Raw genomic sequence first — 26,784 nt, forward strand, 5'->3', positions numbered from 1 at the left:
TGCACACGACTAATCTAACTGACGTTAGGGTATGAGGCGGAAAGGGCTTTATATTCGACGAGTGCGCCACCAAGCAGAGAAATTTGGAATTAATTTCGATTGATTTAAATACGTTTGAATTGGCGGGTTTCAATCTAACTTTTTGAATTACAATTTTTTATGTTGATGCAAAGAATATGAAAAGCATTTTTTTCTACGATAAATCATTTCTTTCTTTGCCAATCATATCGTCAAGAGCTTTATCCAAACATCGCCTCCTAAACATATACGATAATAATTGATTAATTAAATCAATTAACATTATCTTTCGTTTTATAATATGTAAAATAACAAATTCATCGTCATACTAACGCTTCTTTTTTAAATGTATGCCAGTCGACGTGTCCAGGCATACACTCGAAAGGATTTGGTTCGTAATCACAGATTCCTAATATGGTCATACCTGTTGTATATTTATCTAAAGAAATAGTATTGCAATCGTCTGGACCAAGCGATCGAAATATACTTCGAATATGCCTATGTCGTTTAAAAATTTGAAATAACTTTGGTATAAAGGAAAATATGAATGTAAATACATGCGTTTATATACCTTGTTTGAAATAATAATGGTGGCTTTTTCATGCCTGATCTGTACAATATACATTCCTTAAGAAGTTTTTCGAGGTATTGAATTGGATCAGGTGGTTCCTCTACGAGAAGATGACCGATTAGAAAGTTGAAAAGTTTTAAAATTTGTTTCTCTTCGAGATACGCCTGAGCGCGTTCGTGCGCTCGTCTATGTACTTCCTGAGTATCCCGGAAGATACAAAATGAATTCAAATTAATGAATTTATCATATAAATAATAGGAAAAATATACAAATTATTATATCTATTTTGAAATGTATTTATATTCAGTTGATTTCCTAGACTTGTATCTTACTTTTTCTTTAAACATATTTTTATCAGTTGAGTATCGTTCATTATTTTTACGTAAGATTGATGATGCTGTTAATGTTTCAACGATATTAGAAGATTTATCAATATCTTTACAATTAATCATTTTTTCATTATTCATTATATTCCTACAAATGTAAAATTGTAATATATTTCAAACTTCTAGATATTTAATACAAAATAATCAACTTTTCCTTTTGGAGTATTCCTTAAAATATATATTTGTATATTGACCTCAAAATTTTGAAAATATTTGACTTTTATATATCCACTGATAGCTTCGTATTTTATAGTATTTTATTGTTAAAATTATTTAAACAAATTACAATAATGTGATAAATAATGCTGTTAGAAAATAATACCGTCTGAATGATGCTGCAATTGTTTTGAAGTTGGTTACGGTAATGACATCATTTCAAAGATGCAGTGGTTCTCAAAGTGTACCTTAGTTTTACTAAGGCTCGACTGGCTGTCGAGAATCGAAAAAGTTTGAAAACCACTGCATTAATATATTTGATAACCTAAGTTCTTATTGGTTCTTATGAATACTTGTAAATAGATGTTTTTAAAGTTGAATTTGATATGGTAGCTTTCAAATTTTATAGTCCAGTCAAAATAGCTCTGAAATCGGGTTTTTGAGCTATACGGCTGAAAAAATATGGAAATTATCAGAAAAATGCGTACAAAACTGTGGGCAAAGTAAAAAAGTTATCAACAACCGGGAAAGGGATAAAAAAAATTAAAAACTACCCCAAAATACGATTTTTGGATTATATGTTGAAAATATCAAAAAAAGTTTCAAATAAAAGTTGTAGAGCATAAAATTTTAGGCCTATCTCTTTTTGACCATTTTTCCCCTAAAACGCACCCTTTCACCCCTACGACGGTTCAAAGTACTCAAAAAATGAAAATTCAATAAAAAATATAAAAATTGGACTTTTTTAATTTTTTTTTTTAATTATGTTTAAAAAACTACAAAGAACAATCGTAGGGAATAAAAAAATTTTTTTTTATCCCTTCTATTAAAAATCAAGGGGTGAAAACGGTTTTTGCTCGATATTTCGCTTAAAACGGGTTATTTAAAAAAAATTTCTTTTTCATATGAATTTTAAATTTATTTTTGAAATTTTGGTGTTGGATTTATATTTATAGATATTTACCTGTAGGAAATATCCCAATTTAAAGACAGATAATTACTCCCTTAGTCCTACGCCTTTGTAGAAAGAAACAGAAAATGAAGCTATCCTGCTCTTACTCATTGTGACATAGGTCGCCATGGCACGCATGCGCAAACTCTTAGCTTACATGCGTGCAAGAGAGATAGATAATCTATTGTTGGCTTCATCTCAATGAAAACAGTATAACGCGATAAAACACTTTTTCTTAAATATATTCTCTTTTTCTTCTATATTCTCTATAGCTCGAGAGTCTCGCGCGCATCTGTGACAGCATGATAGATTTTTGAAAATATCTCAAAAAGTTAGCGAGATAAAGCGATTTTTTATTAATTATGTTTTGTAGACAATTTTATTTGCTACAAAAAAGGTCCAGTACTAAAATATTTTATCTCCCTTACTTTTCGAGATATATTAAACAAATTTAAAAACTATTCCCACCTTTTCTTACATTTTTGAAAATATCTCAAAAAGTAAGCGAGATAAAGCGATTTTTTATTAATTATGTTTTGTAGACAATTTTATTTGCTACAAAAAAGGTCCAGTACTAAAATATTTTATCTCCCTTACTTTTCGAGATATATTAAAAAAACTATGATTACTCTCTTACCTGATACTTTTTATAAAGTTTAATCACTGAGACTTTTTTGATGACTGTTTAAAGTTAGAAGCTTGTAACTGAAAGAGGGCTGAGTTAAATATAGACGGGGATGAAAATAAATTTAAAAAATAAATTTTTTTCTGACATTTTTATTTTTATTTTTAATAATTAAATAAGTACTAGAGGTTGTCACGTCCTAGTGACGACTAATTTCGAACTTTGCTACGCCAATTGTGCGAGTGTCCTATTTATAAGTGATTTACTAATTACTATTTAGCTATATTCGTACCTTGTAATATTTGTATTCTTAATTTTATTTTATAACCATTTTCATAAACGACCATCGATATTAGCATTCATTGATCACATGTAGGATTAGCAAAGATGTTTTTCTGTTAGGTAAAAGTATAAAAACTATTATCCTCTATTATTATGATATGAAGAAGTGAGAGTATTTATAGGATAGAATAAATACGTGTTCTCGTATATATACAAAAGAAAAGAGATGTTTCTAGAAAAAGTAGTAACGACCTTCTTATAAGTATAAATAAAATAAAATAAATCGAAAATATATAAATTACTTTGTAATTTACGTGTCCAATAGAGAAAACGATCTACAGTGAGATCTGTTATAACGAGACATGATCAAGTGGACGCGTACTTTGCGAAAATTCAAAGTCGATTTTCTCGAAAACAAAGCCTAAAACGAACAATTTTTATTCTATATTTTCGACTTATTTTTTTTATGTAGAATAACCCCCTTTTCGCTTGTACCACAACTTATTGATCACCCTGTATATTTCTAGAATAAGTAAAGAGGATTTTCTCACAAATAAATTTAATAGATATTTGTAGCATAAAGACGTTTTTTTTATAGGTAGAGCTGTAAGAAATGTTTTCGTTGTTGTGGTATGAAGAAATGGGAAAATGTATGAGTATGTTTGTATGTGTGTTTCTAACGTACGTGATTTTAAACACTTGGATCATGAAATCTGTTGCTACCCGTGATGATGCGAAGTAGGGATTTCAAACGACAGTGTAGTTTAAGGTGAAGTACGCGAAAAGGGAAAGAACAAGAAGCGGTATAGAGAGGGGGATTTAGTATATAAGCATGTAACTAATGAAAGCTCATCCCTTATATTCGTCTTTCCTGCAGTAAAATTATTTTTACCGGTCTTTAATTGATTTTGTAGATCAGCTGTATAAGTTTTTATATTAGTTAACTGTTCTTTTTTTTACCATTGACATTGTTTGAAAATTTACAAATTTTATTTATTAACATTAAATATGGCTAATCATCAAAGTCAATATAAGATAAATAATAATTTTGGAAACATTACAAATAATCGTGCTAAACGTGCTATAATATCAGAACTCAAACGTAAAGAACAGAGAATTGAGGACTTTTCCATAAAACGTGAAGTAGAAATTAATCGAATTCAAGTTTCCTTTCAATTTTCATGTTATTATTTACGTATTCATTATTCAAATCGTAACTGTCTATTCTAGCTAATCTAGCAGCTAAACTATCTTCGGCTTCTTCATCAATAGACAGCTCATTCAAGACCACTTGATTATTAAAGTTAACTTCTGCGTGGATCTTGTTAAATGTATATTATTTATTGGAAAATCATCAGAACGTTTTAAAATGCTTTTACTTGGTGTTTGTTTACAGTTAATATACGATATGGAATCGTCTAATTGAATTTTTGGCGTTTTGTACATTTGGCTTATTTTCATTATGGTCATTGGAGTTTTTACAGCTTTACATGTTTCCGATAAAAGAGTTTCTTTTAATAAACTTTGTCTAGAATTTCTATTTGTAGCAACTACAGATAACTTACCTTTAGAGTCTGTAGATTTCAAATGTTTAATATCACCATTGATCAAGGTATCATCCCTGTTTTCTATATCAATATTATTTACGGAAGTTAAAGATTTATTCGCATCTTGTAATATTTCGGGATTGTTTATATTATTTTTCATCTTTTGCTTAGCAGCCAAGATAAAAGCTTGGACTGAACTTTTCTTCTTAGGCACAACTTTCTTCTTTGACACTACTTTTCTTTTAAGTTTAACTTTGGCAACAATTTCTTCTTGTTCTTCTTCCCAGCCTCTAGAACGAAGCTTTTCTAATGCTTCAAATCGTAAATCACAATTTTGAATTTCCATGTACATCATGTCACAGAATCCTTGCAAGTCTCTACAAGTAACTAACATTTCTCCTTTACCACTCTCGCAATCAGATACTAGTCTTTGAAATCTTTCAAATTTTTTATTTATTAACAAACGTGTTTGTCCTATAGCTTGATTAATTAGATATTGAGCATCTTCTGTAATATGTGCCTCTTTTTGAATATCTGTCCACTTATTGATAAGTTCATTAAGTTTGTCTGTTTCTTTTTTTAATAGGAAAGCAAAATATTGCGCAGTACGTTCTTCATCTTCAATCGATAAGTTAAGAGTTTGCATAACTGTTTCTTTAGTAGGAATACTATTATCTGGAGAACCAATACCACGACGTAATTGTTGTTCCTTTCTAGCATTACTTTTACCTCGACTTGATACTATGTATGGTGAAAAGTGTGCTGGATCCTTACATAAATTAGCATTATCCTTTGTTGAAGGAGGTGTTTCTTTACTTGAATTGCTATTTATATTTTTAGGAGATTTGTTTATAACTTTTTCCTTAGAAATATTTTTTGAAAAAGAAGTTTTAATTTTATTATTTGAATTTTCGTGTGTTTCTTTTTCTGTCATGATGAGTGAAATATTGCCAGGCGACAGTATAATTTTTGAATGATTACTATCATCGGAAAAAGTACTATTTCTAAGAAATTCTCCTTCTTTGTCAAGAAAATCAAATGTCATTTCACGATTATTTTTTAATGTTTCTATTGAATTGTTAATTATGCTAGTACTAGGCATTTTATCATTTATATCAGTTTTTTCATTACATTCTTGATCTAATGATTCTGACTTTTTATTCAACAAAGATATTTCTTCATTTTAATAGCTTACGGTATCTGCTATCCTTAAGATCTAAATAAAAAATATAATTAATTAATTAGTAAGTACAGAAAAGAAATACTATAAAATTATAAAATAAAATGTAATATAATACAATGTATAATTTGTATATGCATAGAGTTTATCTTTTTGTACAAATTAGATAATACAATTAATCTTTATAACGGTCTATTTTATTATCCACACCATAATATAATCTCATCTCTATCTCTATCGCTTGTTCATTTATATTATAAGTCAAATACGAACATTTATGAATATTAATAATTTAAAAACTCAGTCATTAGCTTAGGATAGTCTAAAATCTTCTCAATTATGAATTCTTTTTCAAAAAGTATCTATTAACACTGAGTTACCTTTTTTGAAAATATATTATTCAATAAAAGTAAAAATTTTTGCCTATTTTATTGGATAATTTTAGCAAGACGTACAAACATACATTTAACAAACTGTAATACAATTCAAAAAGTTAATCTTAAACAAATTACCTTCTGTTTCTTCAATAGGAATAATTTCTACTTCACGTTTTATGGAAAAGTCCTCAATTCTCTGTTCTTTACGTTTGAGTTCTGATATTATAGCACGTTTAGCACGATTATTTGTAATGTTTCCAAAATTATTATTTATCTTATATTGACTTTGATGATTAGCCATATTTAATGTTAATAAATAAAATTTGTAAATTTTCAAACAATGTCAATGGTAAAAAAAAGAACAGTTAACTAATATAAAAACTTATACAGCTGATCTACAAAATCAATTAAAGACCGGTAAAAATAATTTTACTGCAGGAAAGACGAATATAAGGGATGAGCTTTCATTAGTTACATGCTTATATACTAAATCCCCCTCTCTATACCGCTTCTTGTTCTTTCCCTTTTCGCGTACTTCACCTTAAACTACACTGTCGTTTGAAATCCCTACTTCGCATCATCACGGGTAGCAACAGATTTCATGATCCAAGTGTTTAAAATCACGTACGTTAGAAACACACATACAAACATACTCATACATTTTCCCATTTCTTCATACCACAACAACGAAAACATTTCTTACAGCTCTACCTATAAAAAAAACGTCTTTATGCTACAAATATCTATTAAATTTATTTGTGAGAAAATCCTCTTTACTTATTCTAGAAATATACAGGGTGATCAATAAGTTGTGGTACAAGCGAAAAGGGGGTTATTCTACATAAAAAAAATAAGTCGAAAATATAGAATAAAAATTGTTCGTTTTAGGCTTTGTTTTCGAGAAAATCGACTTTGAATTTTCGCAAAGTACGCGTCCACTTGATCATGTCTCGTTATAACAGATCTCACTGTAGATCGTTTTCTCTATTGGACACGTAAATTACAAAGTAATTTATATATTTTCGATTTATTTTATTTTATTTATACTTATAAGAAGGTCGTTACTACTTTTTCTAGAAACATCTCTTTTCTTTTGTATATATACGAGAACACGTATTTATTCTATCCTATAAATACTCTCACTTCTTCATATCATAATAATAGAGGATAATAGTTTTTATACTTTTACCTAACAGAAAAACATCTTTGCTAATCCTACATGTGATCAATGAATGCTAATATCGATGGTCGTTTATGAAAATGGTTATAAAATAAAATTAAGAATACAAATATTACAAGGTACGAATATAGCTAAATAGTAATTAGTAAATCACTTATAAATAGGACACTCGCACAATTGGCGTAGCAAAGTTCGAAATTAGTCGTCACTAGGACGTGACAACCTCTAGTACTTATTTAATTATTAAAAATAAAAATAAAAATGTCAGAAAAAATTTATTTTTTAAATTTATTTTCATCCCCGTCTATATTTAACTCAGCCCTCTTTCAGTTACAAGCTTCTAACTTTAAACAGTCATCAAAAAAGTCTCAGTGATTAAACTTTATAAAAAGTATCAGGTAAGAGAGTAATCATAGTTTTTTTAATATATCTCGAAAAGTAAGGGAGATAAAATATTTTAGTACTGGATCTTTTTTGTAGCAAATAAAATTGTCTACAAAACATAATTAATAAAAAATCGCACTAAGGCAACTATAAACGGCACAACATTTTCCCATTTTTTAATAAAAATAATTCTAAAAAAATAAATTAATATTTTATATTTAATTTAATGTATTTTTACATTCACGAGCCAAGTTAACCAGTCCGTATTTACGTGTAATAATAATAACAGTATCGGTACGTTATGAATAGTTGCGCAGCCAGTGGCAAAAAAAGAACTATGATTTGGGTTTATTATTGTGTACATAAATAATGTGAAAAATCCTATACCGTTCGGACTCCTGGTATCTATCCTCCGTGAATTGTTTATTCATAAAATTCATTTATTAACAAATATATTTAAAGATTTATGAATACATAACAATTATTTTGTTATAACATGCGTAAAATGAATGTACCCATGTTATTACGATCACATTGTACAAAATCTATGTACAAAAGTTCTAATGTAATTCGTAAAGAATTTGTAGATTATTATACCAAAGAATTACAACACGATGTTATTCATTCAAGTCCAGTTTCTTTACTAAATGATCATTCAACAGCTTTTGTTAATGCTGGCATGAATCAAGTATATCCATTTTTATATATATATATATATATTTTGAAACTATATGTATTAATTTGTTAATTATCATTTAATATTAAATCTCTATAGTTTAAAGGAATTTTCTTAGGATATTATGATCCACCTTCAACAAGAGTTGTCAATTCACAAAAATGTATTAGAGTTGGTGGAAAACACAGCGATTTAGATATTGTTGGTAATGATACGTACCATCATACATTCTTTGAAATGTTAGGAAATTGGTCTTTTGGAGATTACTTTAAGGTACATTTAATTATTCTAAATTACTTAATGTAAACAACTTAAAGCCTTATAAAATATGTATATATACATAATTTGTTTAAACTTTTTACAGGAAGAAAGTTGTCGTTACGCATTGGATTTATTAACAGGTCCATATAATATTAAAAAAGAATTTCTGTATATTACCTACTTTGGTGGTTGTAAAGAATTAGGATTACAACCCGATACACAATGTAAAGATATTTGGTTGAGCCTTGGTATTCCAGAAAACAGAATATTACCATTTGGAATGAAAGACAATTTTTGGGAGATGGGACTATCAGGCCCCTGTGGGCCTTGCACAGAGATACATGTAGATATTACAAAGCAATTGGAAAATCAAAGTTTTAAAGTGAATACTGGTCATCCAGATATTATCGAATTATGGAATATAGTTTTTATTCAATTTAATAGGTACATATATTATGTACGCTTCTATAAACTAATTTCTATTGTGTCTTTTTACTTTTTATATAATTTACTATAGACTTACAGATAATCGTGTTATTCAACCATTATCAAAACATCATATCGACACAGGAATGGGATTTGAAAGATTAGTTACTTTACTACAAGGAAAAAAATCGAGTTATGATACAGATCTTTTTCAACCATTATTTGAGACAATACGTTGCAACACGAATGCACCTGAATATAAAGGCACTTTTGGAGCTTATGATACTAATGGTATAGATTATGCTTACAGAGTATTAGCTGATCATGCACGAATGATCACAGTTGCATTATGCGATGGTGTAATACCAGAAAAAAAGTACGAATTATCTTTTATAATATAAATTCAATGTAATTTGATTTATTTTATCTTGTAAATTAATATGTTTAGTCAGAAATTGAGAAGAATATTAAGGAAGAGCATAGATATGAGTGAAAATGTATTTAAAAAAAGAGTTTACTTTATGAACTTACATACACTGTTGCTGATATTCTTGGAGATGCTTACCCAGAATTACAAAACAATCTTAAACAGGCCCATAAGATAATAGAATTTGAAGAAAATTTGTATGAAAGATTATGCAAAACAAGTGGTAAAGAATGGAAAAAAATGGTTGCAATTAGACCAGAGTTAGCTTCTATTACTAATTGGATGGCATCAGGACTTGTCAATGGATACAAAGATTTACAATCTATTTTAAAAAAGGATAAGTAAGCATTATTTATAAATATCAAACAATATAACAATGTATTACATTTTTTATTTGTAGTGATTTTTTATTTTAGAACCATATATGCATCTGGTATCTTACCAGGACATGTCTTATTTAAATTATTTGACACTCATGGATTAAGTATAGAAACAATAAGTGAATTGGCTGCAGTGGAATCTCTCCAAATTGATAAAAAAGGTTTTGAAAAAGAAATGGATAAAGCGAGGCTTAAATCTAAAGTTGGAATAATTAAAAATTATTATAATATTGAAAAATATTTACAGTTACTTACTAAAAATAATATACCAGAAACGGATGATTCATTTAAATATGTTTATAAATATAAAAATGACGATTATGAATTTCCAAAACTTAGAAGTAAAGTTATAGGATTGCTCGTCAATGGTATTAACATTTATATACATAACATTAATTGTAATTTAAATTAATTAGAAATACATCACTAATTATAAATATAACATTTAGGCATTACATATTTCAGGTGAAATTATATTAGGGGAAGAATTAAAAACAACTTTGACGAACAGTAAGAAGAATTCAAATATACTATTAAATGACAAAAATGAAATTGACATAATATTAAACAAAACAATGTTTTACTCATTTGAGGGAGGCCAACAGTCAGACATAGGTTCTATTTATTTAAAAGATATGATATTTCAAATAAGTAAAGTTGAAAAAATTAATAACTATGTTATTCACTCTGGCAAGTTTGTGAAAAATAATCTAGTGTATGTATTTATACTTTTTTTGTTGTTGAATTTATAGAAAATGAATTATCTCTTTTATACGAATAATCTATTAATTATAGAATATATATATTTTATTTTCAATAGAAATACTTATTCAGAATTAGAAGATTGGAATGATTGTGTAATTTGTATAGATACAAATGTCCGAACAAGTCATATGAGGAATCATACAGCAACACATTTATTAAATGCTGCTTTAAGGTTTATATTCCCAGTTGTTTATCAACGAAGTTCATTAATTTCTAAAGACAAATTAAAATTCCAGTTTTCTTCGTTTGGAGATAAAATGACATTAACACATTTAGCAAAAATAGAAGAACTTGTTAACAATGTTATTAAAATCAATGCATTAGTAGAAAGTAGGATTATTAATTTGTCGCAATTATTATCAGAAAATAATGTTACAATGATACCAGGTGAAATATACCCACATACAGGTATTAGATTAATCGATATCTATACAAATGAATTAAAATCCAAGTAAGTTATGATTGGAATAGAATTTCGAATTATTTTCATTGCCACTAATTCACTCGTTAACATAGAATATTAATCTTTTTAGAGAATTATGTTGTGGAACACACGTGAAAAGTACAGGATCTTTGGAACACTTTTGTATTTTAAATTATAGTTCTAAAGGTGCATTGAATTGCACTATTCATGCCACTACTGGGCCATTAGCTAAAACAGCTGAATTAGCTGGTAAAAATTTATTAGAACAAATTGTAAGACTAGAAAATTTAGTTAGTACGAAAAATATTAAAAACGATGAGTTAAACTTACAAATTAAAGAAATAAAAAAAGAATTACAAAAAAGTACTGATACTATAGACCTACCACTATCTTATCTTACAAAAGAAGAATGTAATGCTAAGTTACAAAATTTAGTTGAAATAGCATTGAAACAGAATATAGAAACAGAAAGGTAGATATCAAAGTTATAAATATTCATACTACTTTTTATTTCGTTTAATCTTTCTATTTCTTTTTTAAGGTCTTCTATAGTAGCAGAAGTGAAAAATTCTATGAAACAAAAAAATTCTTTTATTGTTTATCATTTACAGTGTACACCAAAACATCTTTCCTTACAGGATATACTATCTTTTTTTCCTAATATACCAATACTTGTGATATCATATGATAATAATGTCATTAAAGCTAGTTGCAGTGTACCACAGGTAAAAAAATCAATTATATATTGAATTATGTATAAAGTACTTTGGTATTTTATGATAATAAATAATTGTTTAGATTTATTTTCATTTACAATTATATACACATTCGATTAATTTATTCTAGGAATTTCTATCCGATAAATTCAATGCTCAAACATGGATGAAAGTTATTTTTCAAGTTCTTAATGAAAAATATAATGAAAACAAGGATAAAAATTCTTTAAAAACTAATGCAAAATTTAAAAATATATCTGAGCAACGTGCAAAGAAGTTGATAGAAATTGCAATTATAGCAGCTACTGAATATGTATCTATCTTGATAGATGACAAAAAAGTAATTACAGAAAAAAATTAATAAAAAATCAAAATGGAAACTTTATGTAAGATAAATTTAAATATCAAATGATTTCAAAATTGAAATATAAATTTATTATTAAAATATTAGTATTTCTGTATTTATATTTTGAGAATACTATGTTTTATTAAATTATCTCCTTGCATATTATTTGTAATTTACATTTTACCTTTGTTGTTGATTTTTTACGTGTGTTTCATAAAAAAGTCTTAATGAATGCCATTGGGCTCTGTGAAGTAATATATGTCGCCTTTTACTTTTCATATAATCCACTGCTTCTTCAGGAATCCAACCATGTTTCTGAAGATGAATATTTTATGTTAAGAAACAATTTACATTTGGATAAATTTATATTTTTTATATAATATCATCTAACCATCATTAAATAACATCCAACGAGTGTTGCACTACGTGTTCTGCCTGCTTTGCAATGGACATAAACTGTTCCTGGCTCTTTGCAATTATTATGATTATCATTATTCAATTTTTTATTCGTGCTTTGAAATGAATTTATAAAGTCTACGCCCATTTTTAACTTTTTCTGACAAGGTGCTTCAAAAATATCTGTTGTTGATAGTTGTAGAAATTCGACATTATATTTCTTCCATTCCTAATAACGATATCAAGAAGAAAAGGCAATATTAAAGAAAAATATGTTAAATATGTTAAATCTGTATTAACCGGTTAACCGGAATTGATAGTTTGTACCTTTTCTGAATTAGATAGTAAAAATAATTCATAATCCTCATTCATAGAAACTACCGCTTTCAAGTTTTCTTTTTCAACTAACTGTAAACATTGGAACAAAATATCTGTTTAAGTAAAAAGTAGAAAATAAGTAATAAAATAATAAAAATAGATATACCTGCTTTGACATAGTTCGAAAAGGCAATGCACCCAAAATAACAGTCTCGTCAATTCTATCATACCAATTTCTTGACGTTACTTTCTCCATAAATATATTGTATACTAATGTTGGGTAAAATGTCATTCTCGCGAACATTTTAACTATAAGCAAATTTAAATTTTGTTAAGAATTTTAACAGTTGCACGAGCACTTTAGTTGTATCTTAAAACTGATAAAAATAAATTACAGAATTGTTATGTTTATTATTTTATATATTAAAAATGAATGTTTAAGATAAAAATTATTAATATTTTACTGATAAAATTAATGATTTCTGCATCACACTTAACACGATTGTAGCTCGTAAATGTGCACAAATATTATCAGTAGACTTCGCCCCACTACAAGAAGAGAAAGTAACAGTACTTTAAAACATATAATGGAGAAGAGGACATCTATTACATATAGCCGATTTTGATATTTATTTGTGATAAAGTATTTAAAAAAATTAATATATACTCTAGAAATATGCATCCAGAAGGAAAAAAATAAATAAAAAAAAATATATAAATATAAATATTGTTACTTTTCTATTACTGTTTTATATTACGTTGGTTTTGTCTTTTTTTCCATTATATATTCTGTGATAAAAGAAGTAATAGGTAATGTAATATCATTTCCACATTAAAACTGGTTATTATTCTAATTTATATCATTTTTTATAGTATAAGATTAAAACTATCACCAGTAATACACATAGAGTACTGCTATATATAACCACTAGTACATGTATAATAATAAAAAAAACTTGCTTACTTTCAGATTTAAAAATGTTCACTTATAACACTTTTTATTTAATTACAACTAATTAATTCTTATTAAATAAATTTATCCTCATCTAAACAAATAGGACCAAATTCTCCCTTTCTAAACATAGCAATAAAAATTTGAGCAGCAGTTTCCAAATCAGGTTTAACAACGTATTTATTATTACAACGTAGTTTCAATGTTTTTCCTTGCTTAGCAGCTATAAAAGTAAGAATGTAAATGATATCATCACTTGGCTTAGGTAAACCTAATTTTTCAACATACTCATATTTTTGATATTTATTTAAAGAAAAAAGAAGAAAATCAGCAACCGTTATATACCCTACCAAATGATCTTGTAAGCAACCAATCAAAGCTAATTTGAGACCACAATTTACATTATTTACGTGAGGTGCTAAAATGCCTGGAGTGTCCAATAAATAGAAATTTGGATTTTCAGATATTTTTATATGAGTTAGTACAGAACGTGTTACTCCTGCTATAGGTCCTTCTTGTGTAGCTTTTGCTTTTTTTAAATAAGTATTTCTTAAACGATTGATTAAAGAAGATTTTCCTACATTAGGTATACCGATGATCATCATCGCAAAAGATTCTTCATTACTTCTATTATATCGTTCAGAATTTGATATTAATTTTTTTGCCAAAGGTAGTATTTTTTTCATTCCCTTACAAGTACCGTCTTTCAAATTAGTAAAAAGTATATTAGACAATCCTTCGTTCTCTAAATTAGATACTATTTCCTTCTTATATTTTAAGTCGGCCAAATCAATCTTATTCAATACAAATATATGTGGTTTTAAACCAGTTAAAGTACGACGAAAATCTGCTTGACGTCCTGAAATCGGTACTCTAGCATCATGTACTTCTATTATACAATCGACATTCTTCAAACGCTGTTCCATTTGCTTTAAACCTTTATTCATATGTCCAGGAAACCATCGTAATGTTTCTTTATTAACTATTTTAAATGTTTCTCGAAAAGTTGTTGCTACTGTACCTCCTATATCCTTCATTTTTGGTCAACTTCTTAATAATCTTCTGACAGTATTATGAAAAATACCCTGTAATGTAAAATTTGTAAAAAATATTATTCAAGGCATGGTTATTTTTATAATTGAAAACATAAATATTTATTATTTATTATTTATTATATACAAGCCGAGATAGTATCAATATAATATAATAAATGATAAATCATGCATATATTTACATACGTTTTAAGGTTATGTTGTTTAAATTATTACAGAAAAACTTAATAAACACGTGAGACAAAAATGACATAGATTATTGTTAAGTAACTACTTTAAGGAAAAATTTGACTATTTTTTATAAATATCTATACATATATATATATATATATATATATATATATATATATATATATATGTATATATAGATGACATGCAGATATTTATGAGATATAAATTAAGCGTAATACAAACGAATGTAAAAATGGTATATAAATAAAACTATAAAAATATAATTATTTTAACTAGCATACATTTTAATATATTATTAAACAATGTTTCTCAAAATATTAAATAATTTGTTCACACCTTTACCACCTGTATCATAGCATGTGCCTATATTTCATATTCTATCGGGTATTAAATATACATCTATCAATGTAATAAATATAGTATATATATATTCTTATGAATTAATATTGAATATACAATCGATTTAATATTCAATTATTGAACGTTGTATTATTTTTTTTTCATATGTCAATATAAACAGTATAGCTACAAACGCCTTATAATTATCACTGTCGATAACCTCTCTTGTGATATTAAAACTATTTTAGATAAAACACTTTTGATGAATTATTTATTCTTGTATTTATTATATCTTCGTATAAAATCAATCAATTAAAATTGGATATTAGAAACTTATGATGTCATAGAAAAAACATGTAATTTATTATAAATACGATAGGGATTATTTTTTTCGCAATTTATAGTACGAATTTGAAATATCAATACGTGGACGCGCGCTTTGATTTTACTGCTACTTGTTGCTAGTTTTATGAAAAAGAGGTGGATTATTCTGACAACAAAGCATTATAAATAAAAATTATTAAAATGTATATGCATATTATCTGAAGAAAAAGTAATTCTTATTTAACGAATAACTTGTTAATGAAATGAAAACACGAAGTGTGAGAGAGTAATAAACATTATTCGGATTAAGGGGAATGATGTTAGTTTTTTTGTCATTGTGTCAGTGATATTAAACAACGTTGAAGCTGCGAATACATATCTAAGATTTAAACGATAATAAATAGGTTTTTTGATGGACAATCAGTGTATCACTTCTTTTATTGTTATTGTATGGAGGTGGTCAGAATATTTTATAAAATTTATATTTTCCAAGGAGTCGGACATAACCTAGCTTTTACTCCGAAATTAAAACGCCGATTTTGATATGGCGTACAAAAGTTTCATTATATTTTTATATTTTATTAGTGCAACGATTTTCTCTAATATTGCATCTCAACAAGTGCAGGAGGTGTGTATGCATATAAATTCACATAACATGATTTATCTATTTGTTTTCAAACAAGTGTGTGTATGCACATATGTATAATATTTGATCAATCCATTGTGTAAACATACAAATTCAAACTTACGGAAATATTTACATTAATTCTTCTTTTTATTATTACTATATAAATTTCTAAATAAAGATTATTATGTAATTTATTTTTTGTATCTAGAATCATAATACAGGACTTGCTTGTGAACAAGATGACCCGCTTATTATTTTTTCTACTCTGGATGGTGCATTAATTGGAGTTGGTCAAAGATCTGGTGAAATACGATGGAAACAGGACGATGGTATTACATAAAAACAAAATATCATGTCAAATATATTCATGTAATTTTCATTCTATTTTATATTATCTGTTTCTTCATTTTTGTTTTAGAACCACTTGTCAAAGTACCTATTAATTGCTCTAAATCTGCAATGTACGTAATTTTGTTTTTAAGTGATTAATTGTCTCATATACTGTAATGACATGTTTGAAACCTTGTAAATGAATATTAATAGGAAATTTTTATTTTAGGCCTATTTTTCTACCAGATCCAAAAGATGGATCATTATATTTATTTGGAACAGATTCCGAAGCTCTTAAAAAGCTACCTTTTACTATTCCACAATTGGTAGCTAACAGTCCTTGTCGTAGCAGCGATGGTATATTATATACTGGTAGAAAAATTGATACATGGTTTACAGTTGATCCTAGAACAGGTAGAAGAGAACAAGTTTTAGGTTTTGATAACGTGGCAAATACATGTCCTGTAGAAATTCAAGATGTTATTTTCATCGGGCGCACGGAATATAATATTATAATGGTGGATAGTAAACAAAAGGATAGACAATGGAATGTAACATTTTATGATTATTCTGCAGCAAAAATGGAGAATAATGAAGATGAAAATTATGGTTAATAATTATTAAGAGATAATAGAAATAAAGATTTGATATATGATTGGAATATTTATAACAATAATAATAATAATATTATTATACATTTTGTAGATTTAGTACATTTTACTACAAGCTCAACAGGCAGAGTTGTAACTTTGGATAAAAGATTAGGCACAATTTTATGGCAATTAAATTTAGAAAGTCCTGTTGTTGCAACTTATACTGTTACTAAGGATGGCCTATTAACTCTACCATTCACTAGTGTTGCAGAAGGAACATTAGATAATTTATTAGAACACTTTGTAACCAAACCAAATTATATTCAATTGTTGTAAGTAATCTTTCTTCAAGTAATAACGCAAAAATATTAATAGATAGTACTAAAGATCTGGGACTGCAAATAATCGCGGAAAAAACCAAATATATGGTAACCGATAGAGTTCAGAATAGGCCTAGTACTGGAACTTGGGTCGTTCGGGATAAAACTTTTGAGCGGGTCAGCAACTTTAGGTATTTAGGATCGATCATAAACCAGACGAACGAAATTAACGAAGAACTTAAGAAAAGAATCAATCTAGGCAATTCATGTTTTTATTCGGTTAACAAATTACTTAGCTCGCGGTTGCTGTCTGGGTGATTAAAAATCAGGATATACAGGACAATCATCCTGCCGGTAGTTCTTTATGGTAGCGAATCGTGGTCGCTTACGTTACGGGACGAAAAGAAATTTAGGGTTTTCGAAAACAAAGTTCTTCGTAAAATCTTCGGTGCAAAACGCGATGAGGAAACGGACGAATGGAGAAAACTCTATAACGTTGAAGTACATCGATTGTACAACAAACCGGACATTATCAACGTCGTAAAATCACGCCGATTAAGATGGGCTGGTCACGTGGCGCGCATGGGGGAGGATCGAACGGCGCACAAAATATTGGTCGGTATACCAAACGGGAAAAGACCACTAGGTAGACCGAGACGTAGATGGGAGGATAATATTAGAAGAGACCTGAAAGAAATAGGATACGAAGATCGCGAATGGAAGGATAGCGCTCAGAGACGGAACAATGGCGGGATTTGGTATTTGCGGCAATGAACTTTCGAGTTTCTAATGCCATTAATAATAATAATAATTAATAAATAATCTTTATTCAAGTTCTTAATATTAATATATGTACTAGTATTATATCGAATTTTTTTCATGTTTCATAGCCCTACGTTATATATCGGACAACATGAATATGGATTTTATGCTTTACCATCTTTAATTGATTCAGCAACTGCAACTATATCAAGTAATGCAGGATATTTGTTGTTAGAAGGGCCATTAACAGTTGCACAGATTCATAAAAATGATAATAGAATTCCTTTACCTGGGGATCATATAGTTGTTGGAAATATCAATATTGCTAACGATGAGTATCAAAGTATAACATCGGAAAGTAATATTATCACATTAGGTAATATGATTAATTATATGATATTAATTATAGTGAATTTATGTGAATAATTCCATTATTGTGTTTTGAAATTTTCCTAAACTTAACAGGTTATTATGAAATACCAGCAGAATATAATTCTGAGCATCAACCGCTTCAAATCACTGGAAGTTCTGAAGTATCTTTATCAGAAACATCATCCTTGAATTTAACAACACATTTACCAATTATATTATCTAATAATACACCAATAGCTGATGATGGAATGCAAGAGGGAAATTGGCATAAAATTTTAGCCGAAAGCTATAGAGCAAGCAAAAAGTGGCTTAATCAACAAGAGAACAAAGGATTAAAATTAGTACTTATTATACTTGTTGGATGTATAGTTGCAATGTTTTGGTATTTCAATGCACAATTTAAAGAATTTCAACAGCTGTCACAGGTGTGTGATATTACATGAAATATTGGTTATTATATATTATTTTTGGAAAATTATATGATTGAATTTATCCATATTTTTGTTTTAACATAAATGATTTATTTTCAGGGTTCACGAGAAAATAGTCGCACAAACAGCAATACTAAACGTAGTAATATTGTTATTCCTGAAGATATGGGAGAAGGTCTAGTAAGAGTAGGGAAGATTACTTTTAATACCAGTGAAGTGTTAGGTAAAGGATGCGAGGGAACATTTGTATATAAGTAAGTAAAGAATTATACTTTTCATTCTTCTATCTCTTTATGAGAATTCTTGTTATATGTAATCATATTATAATTGTATCAGAGGTGAATTTGATGGCCGATCAGTAGCAGTTAAGCGATTATTACCGGATTGTTTCACATTAGCTGATCGTGAAGTAACACTTCTTAGAGAATCAGATGAACATCCTAACGTTGTACGATATTTTTGCACAGAACATGATAGAATGTTTAGATATATCGCTCTAGAATTAGCAGAAGCTACTTTACAAGATTACGTAGTAGGAGAATATGACAGAGAAAAAATATCAGAGAAAGATATATTACGACAGGCTACATCAGGACTTGAACATTTACATCTTTTAGATATTGGTAATTCTTTATTTGATGCTTAATCAAATCTTTATAACGTTTAGCCATTACTTATTATATATTTACAGTTCATAGAGATATAAAACCACATAATGTCCTTCTATCGGTTCCTGGACCACGGGGAGAAGTCAGAGCAATGATATCAGATTTTGGTCTTTGCAAGAAGCTACAAGTTGGTCGCGTATCATTCTCGCGACGTTCTGGTGTAACTGGAACAGATGGTTGGATAGCACCAGAGATGTTAAATGGAGAAAGAACGACGTGTGCCGTTGATATTTTTTCTCTTGGTTGTGTTTTCTATTATGTTCTCTCTGATGGAAAACATCCATTTGGTGATTCTTTAAGAAGACAAGCTAACATACTTTGTAATATTTTAATAATTCTAAATATCTATATACGATCTAATTCAATGCTTATATATCTTATATATGTATATATATATATATATATATATATATATATATGTATTATAGGCGGAGAAAGTGACTTGACAGCATTACATGGAATATCTAAAAGTGATAAAGAATTAGCATTGAATCTTATAAAAGCAATGATTTCTGAAGATCCATCAGAACGACCACCTGCTGCAGTAGTCTATAATCATCCATTATTTTGGAATCCTACTCAAATACTTAATTTTTTTCAAGTATGACAAATTATTGTTATAATAAGAATAATACACCTACATAATAGAAGTATAATATATTCCTATGTACGTTTTTTGTATAATTTAGGATGTTAGTGATCGTGTTGAGAAAGAACAATTTGATAGTCCAGCATTATTAGCTCTTGAACATGGTAATCAACGAGTTGTCAAAGGAGATTGGAGAATGCACATTGACAATGAAGTTGCGGCGGATCTTCGAAAGTATAGAACTTATGATGGTGGTAATGTAAGAGATTTATTAAGGGCATTACGAAATAAGGTACATCAAAGTTACTAATAATATCTAATAAATACATAATAACTTACAAAGTCTAATAACAAAAATATAATATAATCTTGTGATTGATATTTACAGAAGCATCATTATAGAGAATTAATGCCAGCTGCACAAAAAAGTTTAGGTGAAATTCCCGAAAAATTTACAGAATATTGGCTTAGTAGATTTCCATGTTTGTTATGTCACATTTGGATTCAAATGCAAAAATTCCGCAATGAGCCAACTTTAAAGCGTTATTATCATGTACAATATAATTTTGTTCATTTTAACGAGATAGAGGAGTATGAAACACAAGAAAAAGAAGTGATTTCTTTATCGCAAGAAAATGAAGTGATTTGTTCATCACCACAAAAAGTACGAAAAGGGACTATTGATTGGAATGCAAATCATCGAGGCAGACATCGAGGAAACAGAAGAAAGCAAGAAAAAAGAAAGTGATCGAACCATCGACGTTGGTATTACCATCATCTTAGGTAATTTTATTATTTATTAGAAATATTTATGTATGAGAGACTGATTATGATACGAAAGATTAATAACAATTATACAAATTTGCTTAATTGTTTACAATGATTTAATTATATAATAATAATCATGAGAAAAAGAAAATATTTACATCTTAATAAAATATGTAAGAAAATAATTAATCATTATTATTTATTTAGTTATTTAATAAATAATTTATATCGATAAGTTATTTTGTTAAATAATAAATAATAATAATACTAATTTTTCTTACAATTGGATTACTGATATTCTGTTATTAAACAGATTTTAACGATTTCCTAAGTATCAAGGAAATGTTCGAAAAAATAATTGATCTCATAAAACATCTTAATGTACGTTCAGATAATTAACAAGAATGAAATCCTTTTGTTAGATAAAAGTAAACCAAAATTGAACTTATAAACGTTTGAAAATAACACTTCCGTATAATATCATGATTATCTTAATCAGTTTCAATCTACATATAAAATATGTGCGCATACACAGATAAATATAAATTAACTTGTGCAATTTGATATGATTGAACAAGAGACATAGAAAAATAAGTAATTCTTTTTACAAATTCAATTTTTTTGTACAGTCATACAATGTATAATTTATATATTACTATTGAGAAAATAATATGTACATATTAGTGAAGGAAAAAAATAATAAGAATGTTGTATTGTTGAACAATTGGCAGCATAAATTTACTATTAACTATTTATTACCGTGTAACTGTTGTTTACGTTGATAATAGATTGCAGCAAAATTATTATATTATTTATGCTAGAATATACTTCAATTTTTCATAATCATAACATTATACAATATTCAAATGAAATTTGTACATTTTTAATGATCATAATATGATCATTAAAATGCCTTCGTATTTCTGTGATTTTTCATACTAAATGATTTTACAAAATAACCATAAATGTAAAAAAGATATTGATTGATGAAACCATGACTAAAATAATTATTAATAATTTATAGAAGTAGAAAAATTAAATTGAGCAACTTGAATATACATACTGCAGACAAATAAATGAAAAAAAATTTTCTATTAAGAATTAAGTAAAATATTGAATAAAAAATGGAAGAAAGAGAGTGGGTGTTTTTTTGTTTTAGTAAAATATAATTATTATAGCGTTTAACAAGTTTAATATATATATATTTTTTCAAAAGATGATAAAAAAATATTTCATAAATATAAACAAATTTATAAACATTTAGTAGACCACTAGCATTATTTCTGTGAATTATCACTTGAGAAATATTTAATCTATACAACATTTAACAAATGAAAATAATTAAATAATGAATCTGTATGTTAATATAATCTTTTTTTATAAATGAAGTAAAACAATAGTACAAACGAAATGCTATGAAATGCCATAATGGAAGGTTTACACTGTGAATAAATTTGATATAATATAGTAATTATAGGAGTACTTAATAAAAATAATATTAAGATAAAAGGCACTTGCTACACATAACTTAGAATGGAATACAATATCCTTTAAAATAATGGTGCATAGACTATGAGTTATAATTCTTCAGAGTTGCAGTAAAGTAATGAAATTATAAAGTAATAATTATTGTTCATTTTCACGTAAATTATATGTTTCAACTATGTACACAATGTAAATATATAATAATAAAATGTAAAAACAGTATAGTGATAGAAATAAAATTTCTAATAATTTCTATTATTGCGACAATAACTTAATCACTTTTGTTAAATCGATCAATTTTGAATAATGACACTTTTATTATTTATCAATCAATGAATCTCTAAGGAGTCACATTTTAATATTCTAATTACTTCTTTAGAATTTTGTTTTTCAAGCAGTAAACGTGGTGTTACATTCTGTAAATTACGAATATTTGTATTAGCACCACTTCGTATTAGCAATTCAACAATTCTTATATTGGCATTTCTAATTGCTAAATGAAGAGGAGTATCTCCGTTGAAATCTTTGGCATTTATATTGCATACTCCACAATCTAAAATTATTTTGACCGCTTGTATTTTATTAGCTGAACAAGCTAAATGTAATGGAGTGTGACCCTCAAATTTTGTTGTTACATTAACGTCTGCTCCTGCATCTAGAAGTAATTGAATTATTTCTAAAGATCCAACAATAGACGCTATATGCAAAACCGTTTTGCCATTATCATTGTAAGAATTAAAAACTGCTGCTGGTATTTTATTCTTTTTCTCTGAATATTCATGCATTGGAGCACATCGTTCACAGTAACATAATGGATGACAAAGATCTGATCTTACTGTCATTTGTTCATTTTGGTTACTCCATCCAAGGTAATAATTTGTTAAGTGTATATCGCCTTCGCTAATTGCAGAAAATAATTTGTTGATTTGTACTGTAATATTTATGTCAGATGAACATTTAGACTTTATTTTATTTTCAGTTTTTAAAGATAATTGTAAAATTGGTGATGAATGATGAACTTTTATGGTAGAAGGAACTAGAACATTTGGTGCAATACGTTGCAATAGTATTTTAACTCGTTCACCTTGTGCAACATCGAAAGATGTTTGGCCCCATTTATTTTTGATTTTGCAATCTGCTCCGTATTCTAAAAGAACTTCTATGATACCTAAATATCCCCACTTAGATGCACGATGTAGTGGTGTATCACCATCAGTATTAGGAGAATTAACATTAAGATATAAATTTGTATGTTCTGCAAAGTAAAGCAAAGCTTTCACACAACCTTCATGTCCACGATCAGAAGCTAGATGTAATGCTGTATTTTCATAATTATCTACTATTATAGGGTTTGCATTTGCATGTAAAAGTAGTAATACTATATTTTGGTGACCTTTCATTAATGCACAGTGAAGAGGCGTGAGTGAATCATTATCAGTTATGTTAGTGTCAGCTCCATGATTTAAAAGATAATCGACAATATTAACTTTTCCATGAAAGCTGGCTATATGTAGGGCAGTTGAACCGTGTTCGTTTTTTGAGGATACTGTTGGTCGATTTAAAAGACGATTTTTAGCTAAAGATACTTCACAAGATTCACAAGTACACAATGGGTGACATAATGGAACGTGATTATACAAGTTGATGATGTCGGATGATAATAAGTTTTCTACTTCTGATAAATCACCTTTCGTTATGCATGTAAATAAATAATCCAAAGATGTGCGCTGTTCATTTTCATTTTGTAGTTTTTGTTCCGAGTCAGAGACCTGACTAATTCTATTTTTTTCCATTAATGCACCAGATTTGATATACTCCACTGCTGCTTCTAAAGATGTTGTTAGATAGGCAAGTTCATCCGACTCATTAATACTACACGCTGAGAAACGAAAATGCTTTATAAAAGTTATTTGTGCTATCCAATTTGATAAACTAGTTTTGATGACAAGGTATACTAGTATAGGTAATAAATCATCCGATGAAATAGAAGATACTCCTTGAGATATATAACGAATACTTCTCCTGAGGCATTCAAGTTTTTCTAAGACAGTCATATAACAAACTATATGCGATAACTCTAATTTTCCTCTGTGAATATTGGTACGTAGATTTAAATGTATTCCTAAATCATCAAATTTTAAGTCGGTTAAATTCCTTATTATTTTATTTAAATTAGCATCATCATCAGCCATATAAATGGATATTGATTTTTGAAGAGTTTTTCTCAATGCATGTAATATATATGTTTCAACTGCAATTTTTATATTTTGAATGAGATATGTGGAAGTATTACTTGTATCATTAAATTTATCCTGCAGTATCATTTCAATGCAATTCGAGTATAATTGAAAGACAGAATCCTTCAATGTTTCTAACGATGTATCTTCGATGTTTGAATATATTTGCTGAAATTCTTTTATATTTAATTCTAAACTATTGCAGATTTTTTCATTAATTTCAGACCAAAGTAAATTTATGGCATCTTGTAGATTCATTATTGTAGTCAAATGATTATGCGACGATAGCGATTCACAATTAATAGGACCTTCTATGCACCTGCAATATATACGTAAATGCAAATTTACTATTAAACATCATAGTATAATAATTGGATGAAAATGTAATTGTATTTACCATATTCGATACTTCCATGAACCTTCATTATAAAATGTTTCTTCAAAAAGTAAACGTACAGAATATGAATCAGATGTTTCATAATTTACAGTTAATATTCTATTAAGGAGCTTGACATTCTTATTGTTTAAAGAACGAAATGAAGTTTCTGACATTTCATAATTCGGTATCAAAATATGTTCCTCTACATCTTCTTTGTATAAAATATCTTTTGTAAAAGTACCACGACGAGGTACGCAGACAATCCAACCTTCGTGTGCAGCTAATCGTAAAGTTGGTTCGTAATAATTTCTAAGTTTTTCTAGAAATGGATTTTGAGATACATCCTCGTCGTAATTTATTTCCATGTTTGAATACTATATTTATAAACATACCGTACAATGTACAGTATCACTGCAAAGATAGAACAACAAGTAGTTTTTTAGAATAAGCAACATATAATAAATTGAAATAAAGAAAAGACAAAATATTCATACCTCTATTCAAATGATAACTTTCACAGAATTAACTATTAATTCACATTTTATTATAATTACTATAGTACCATCATTGATTGGTTTAATAAATGTAATTATCCAAGTGTAAACATTATATGCGCAGTATATGTGTACATATATTTCTATTTATTAGAAAAGAACAGAAAATATATAACACAATACTACATTGTCTTATTTTATGCCGATTTAAAAATAACATTTGTTGCATAATCACTCCATCTCGATAAGGTGAAATGAATCAACAAGTCCATATTTTTCCAGTACCTGTCATTCCTTTTTCATCACTATAACTCAAAGTGAATATAATTAGTTAATTAATTATATTGTCTCCATTACGAATAAACAAAAAATAATAAAATTTATGATAAAAGATAAACAAATATCAATATTGAAGTATATTCCAATTAATTGAAATTTATATAAGTCTTTATCATTCAATAATTTAAAGTGATGAAAATATTGTAATTTTTTATAATTAAAACTCGATACAAAATAATTATCTTATATAATTTTCAATAATAATTATTTGAATTACCACGATTTCAATTGTAAAAGAAATGAAAATCTTCGACCAATCTTTAGACAGATATAGAAAGATTTCCGTCGATTATAGCATTCGTGTTTAAAACGAGTAAAACAAGTGAGCATTTGTATTGAGCGTATTTTTCTTAAAGTGCATTGAGAATTGTCCTTTAAAAAATTTGTCATTCCGATTGAATATATTGTTAATAAAATATGTAAGTATATTGTAAAATGCAAGTATTGTAATTAAGAAAAAAAAGATAGAAAAAAAGAAAAAGATAGAAGAAAAAATATATGTAAATATTTTCTGGAAAATTCGATGATTCGTTGTCGAATATAAGTTTTCGACCAATACGAAGACGTTGTTTTTGAAGCACGTTTCTTACGCGCTAAGCAACAGCGAAGCGAAAAGTAGGAGGTTAGTTGGATGAAAAGTGTGGTGGGGGAAGAGCGAGGGAAGAAGATAAGCGCAAACGATAGAACGGGACATAACGTTTCGTACAGCGATTGCGCCGTATACCTAGGTTCGCGGT

At 27.7% G+C, this 26,784-nt stretch overlaps 7 protein-coding genes across 12 annotated transcripts; 2 read left to right on the forward strand and 5 right to left on the reverse strand.

Annotated features, from left to right (window-relative positions):
- Positions 1-118: 118 nt before the first annotated feature.
- LOC107071265 (uncharacterized) lies at positions 119-722 on the reverse strand. The gene is made up of 3 exons (XM_015330101.2): positions 590-722; positions 352-516; positions 119-257 (listed from the first exon to the last, which is right to left on the reverse strand). The coding sequence occupies exons 1-3, from the start codon at positions 619-621 to the stop codon at positions 194-196; spliced, it is 261 nt and encodes an 86-aa protein (XP_015185587.2). The 5' UTR covers positions 622-722; the 3' UTR covers positions 119-193.
- Positions 723-1,446: 724 nt separating this feature from the next.
- LOC149031040 (uncharacterized) lies at positions 1,447-6,395 on the reverse strand. The gene is given in 4 exon segments (XM_089177031.1): positions 1,447-1,583; positions 2,096-4,298; positions 4,301-5,719; positions 6,230-6,395. Coding segments are annotated over 3 exon segments (1,743 nt in total). The 3' UTR covers positions 1,447-1,583; positions 2,096-4,140.
- A 1,714-nt stretch (positions 6,396-8,109) lies between these two features.
- Positions 8,110-12,239, forward strand: AlaRS-m (alanine--tRNA ligase, mitochondrial). Its single transcript, XM_015330137.2, is given in 12 exon segments — positions 8,110-8,346; positions 8,434-8,607; positions 8,699-9,039; positions 9,113-9,397; positions 9,470-9,531; positions 9,534-9,789; positions 9,865-10,196; positions 10,294-10,543; positions 10,649-11,044; positions 11,127-11,489; positions 11,559-11,742; positions 11,864-12,239. Coding segments are annotated over 12 exon segments (3,096 nt in total). The 5' UTR covers positions 8,110-8,124; the 3' UTR covers positions 12,095-12,239.
- PTPMT1 (protein tyrosine phosphatase, mitochondrial 1) lies at positions 12,195-15,401 on the reverse strand. 2 transcript variants are annotated; one of them, XM_015330151.2, is made up of 6 exons: positions 15,326-15,401; positions 14,767-14,830; positions 12,960-13,102; positions 12,803-12,883; positions 12,471-12,704; positions 12,195-12,394 (listed from the first exon to the last, which is right to left on the reverse strand). In XM_015330151.2, the coding sequence occupies exons 2-6, from the start codon at positions 14,780-14,782 to the stop codon at positions 12,260-12,262; spliced, it is 609 nt and encodes a 202-aa protein (XP_015185637.1). In that variant the 5' UTR covers positions 14,783-14,830; positions 15,326-15,401; the 3' UTR covers positions 12,195-12,259. The 2 variants fall into 2 exon arrangements, with proteins under 2 accessions (XP_015185637.1, XP_089033071.1); XM_089176945.1 differs by lacking the exon at positions 15,326-15,401 and adding an exon at positions 14,984-15,059.
- LOC107071278 (mitochondrial GTPase 1) lies at positions 13,349-14,782 on the reverse strand. Its single transcript, XM_015330150.2, has one exon. The coding sequence runs from the start codon at positions 14,780-14,782 to the stop codon at positions 13,820-13,822; it is 963 nt and encodes a 320-aa protein (XP_015185636.1). The 3' UTR covers positions 13,349-13,819.
- A 376-nt stretch (positions 15,402-15,777) lies between the features above and the next one.
- On the forward strand, positions 15,778-22,837 carry Ire1 (serine/threonine-protein kinase/endoribonuclease Ire1). The gene is given in 14 exon segments (XM_015330148.2): positions 15,778-16,280; positions 16,489-16,609; positions 16,699-16,741; positions 16,840-17,219; positions 17,316-17,535; positions 18,414-18,661; positions 18,751-19,082; positions 19,188-19,342; positions 19,425-19,711; positions 19,780-20,076; positions 20,185-20,357; positions 20,446-20,637; positions 20,734-21,079; positions 21,082-22,837. Coding segments are annotated over 14 exon segments (2,925 nt in total). The 5' UTR covers positions 15,778-16,196; the 3' UTR covers positions 21,129-22,837.
- Positions 21,104-26,598, reverse strand: LOC107071269 (ankyrin repeat domain-containing protein 27). Of its 5 annotated transcripts, none has more exons than XM_089176941.1 (5): positions 26,265-26,598; positions 25,709-26,013; positions 25,233-25,625; positions 24,286-25,154; positions 21,104-23,853 (listed from the first exon to the last, which is right to left on the reverse strand). In XM_089176941.1, the coding sequence occupies exons 3-5, from the start codon at positions 25,577-25,579 to the stop codon at positions 22,928-22,930; spliced, it is 2,142 nt and encodes a 713-aa protein (XP_089033067.1). In that variant the 5' UTR covers positions 25,580-25,625; positions 25,709-26,013; positions 26,265-26,598; the 3' UTR covers positions 21,104-22,927. The 5 variants fall into 5 exon arrangements, with proteins under 5 accessions (XP_089033067.1, XP_089033066.1, XP_089033065.1 ...); XM_089176940.1 differs by having other exon boundaries at positions 21,104-23,529; positions 23,683-25,154; XM_089176939.1 differs by having other exon boundaries at positions 21,104-25,154; positions 26,268-26,598.
- Positions 26,599-26,784: the final 186 nt, after the last annotated feature.

The sequence above is a fragment of the Polistes dominula genome, unplaced genomic scaffold, assembly GCF_049000335.1.
Source record: "Polistes dominula isolate Pdom_NZ unplaced genomic scaffold, Pdom_raw_medaka contig_12, whole genome shotgun sequence".
Taxonomy (NCBI): domain Eukaryota; kingdom Metazoa; phylum Arthropoda; class Insecta; order Hymenoptera; family Vespidae; genus Polistes; species Polistes dominula.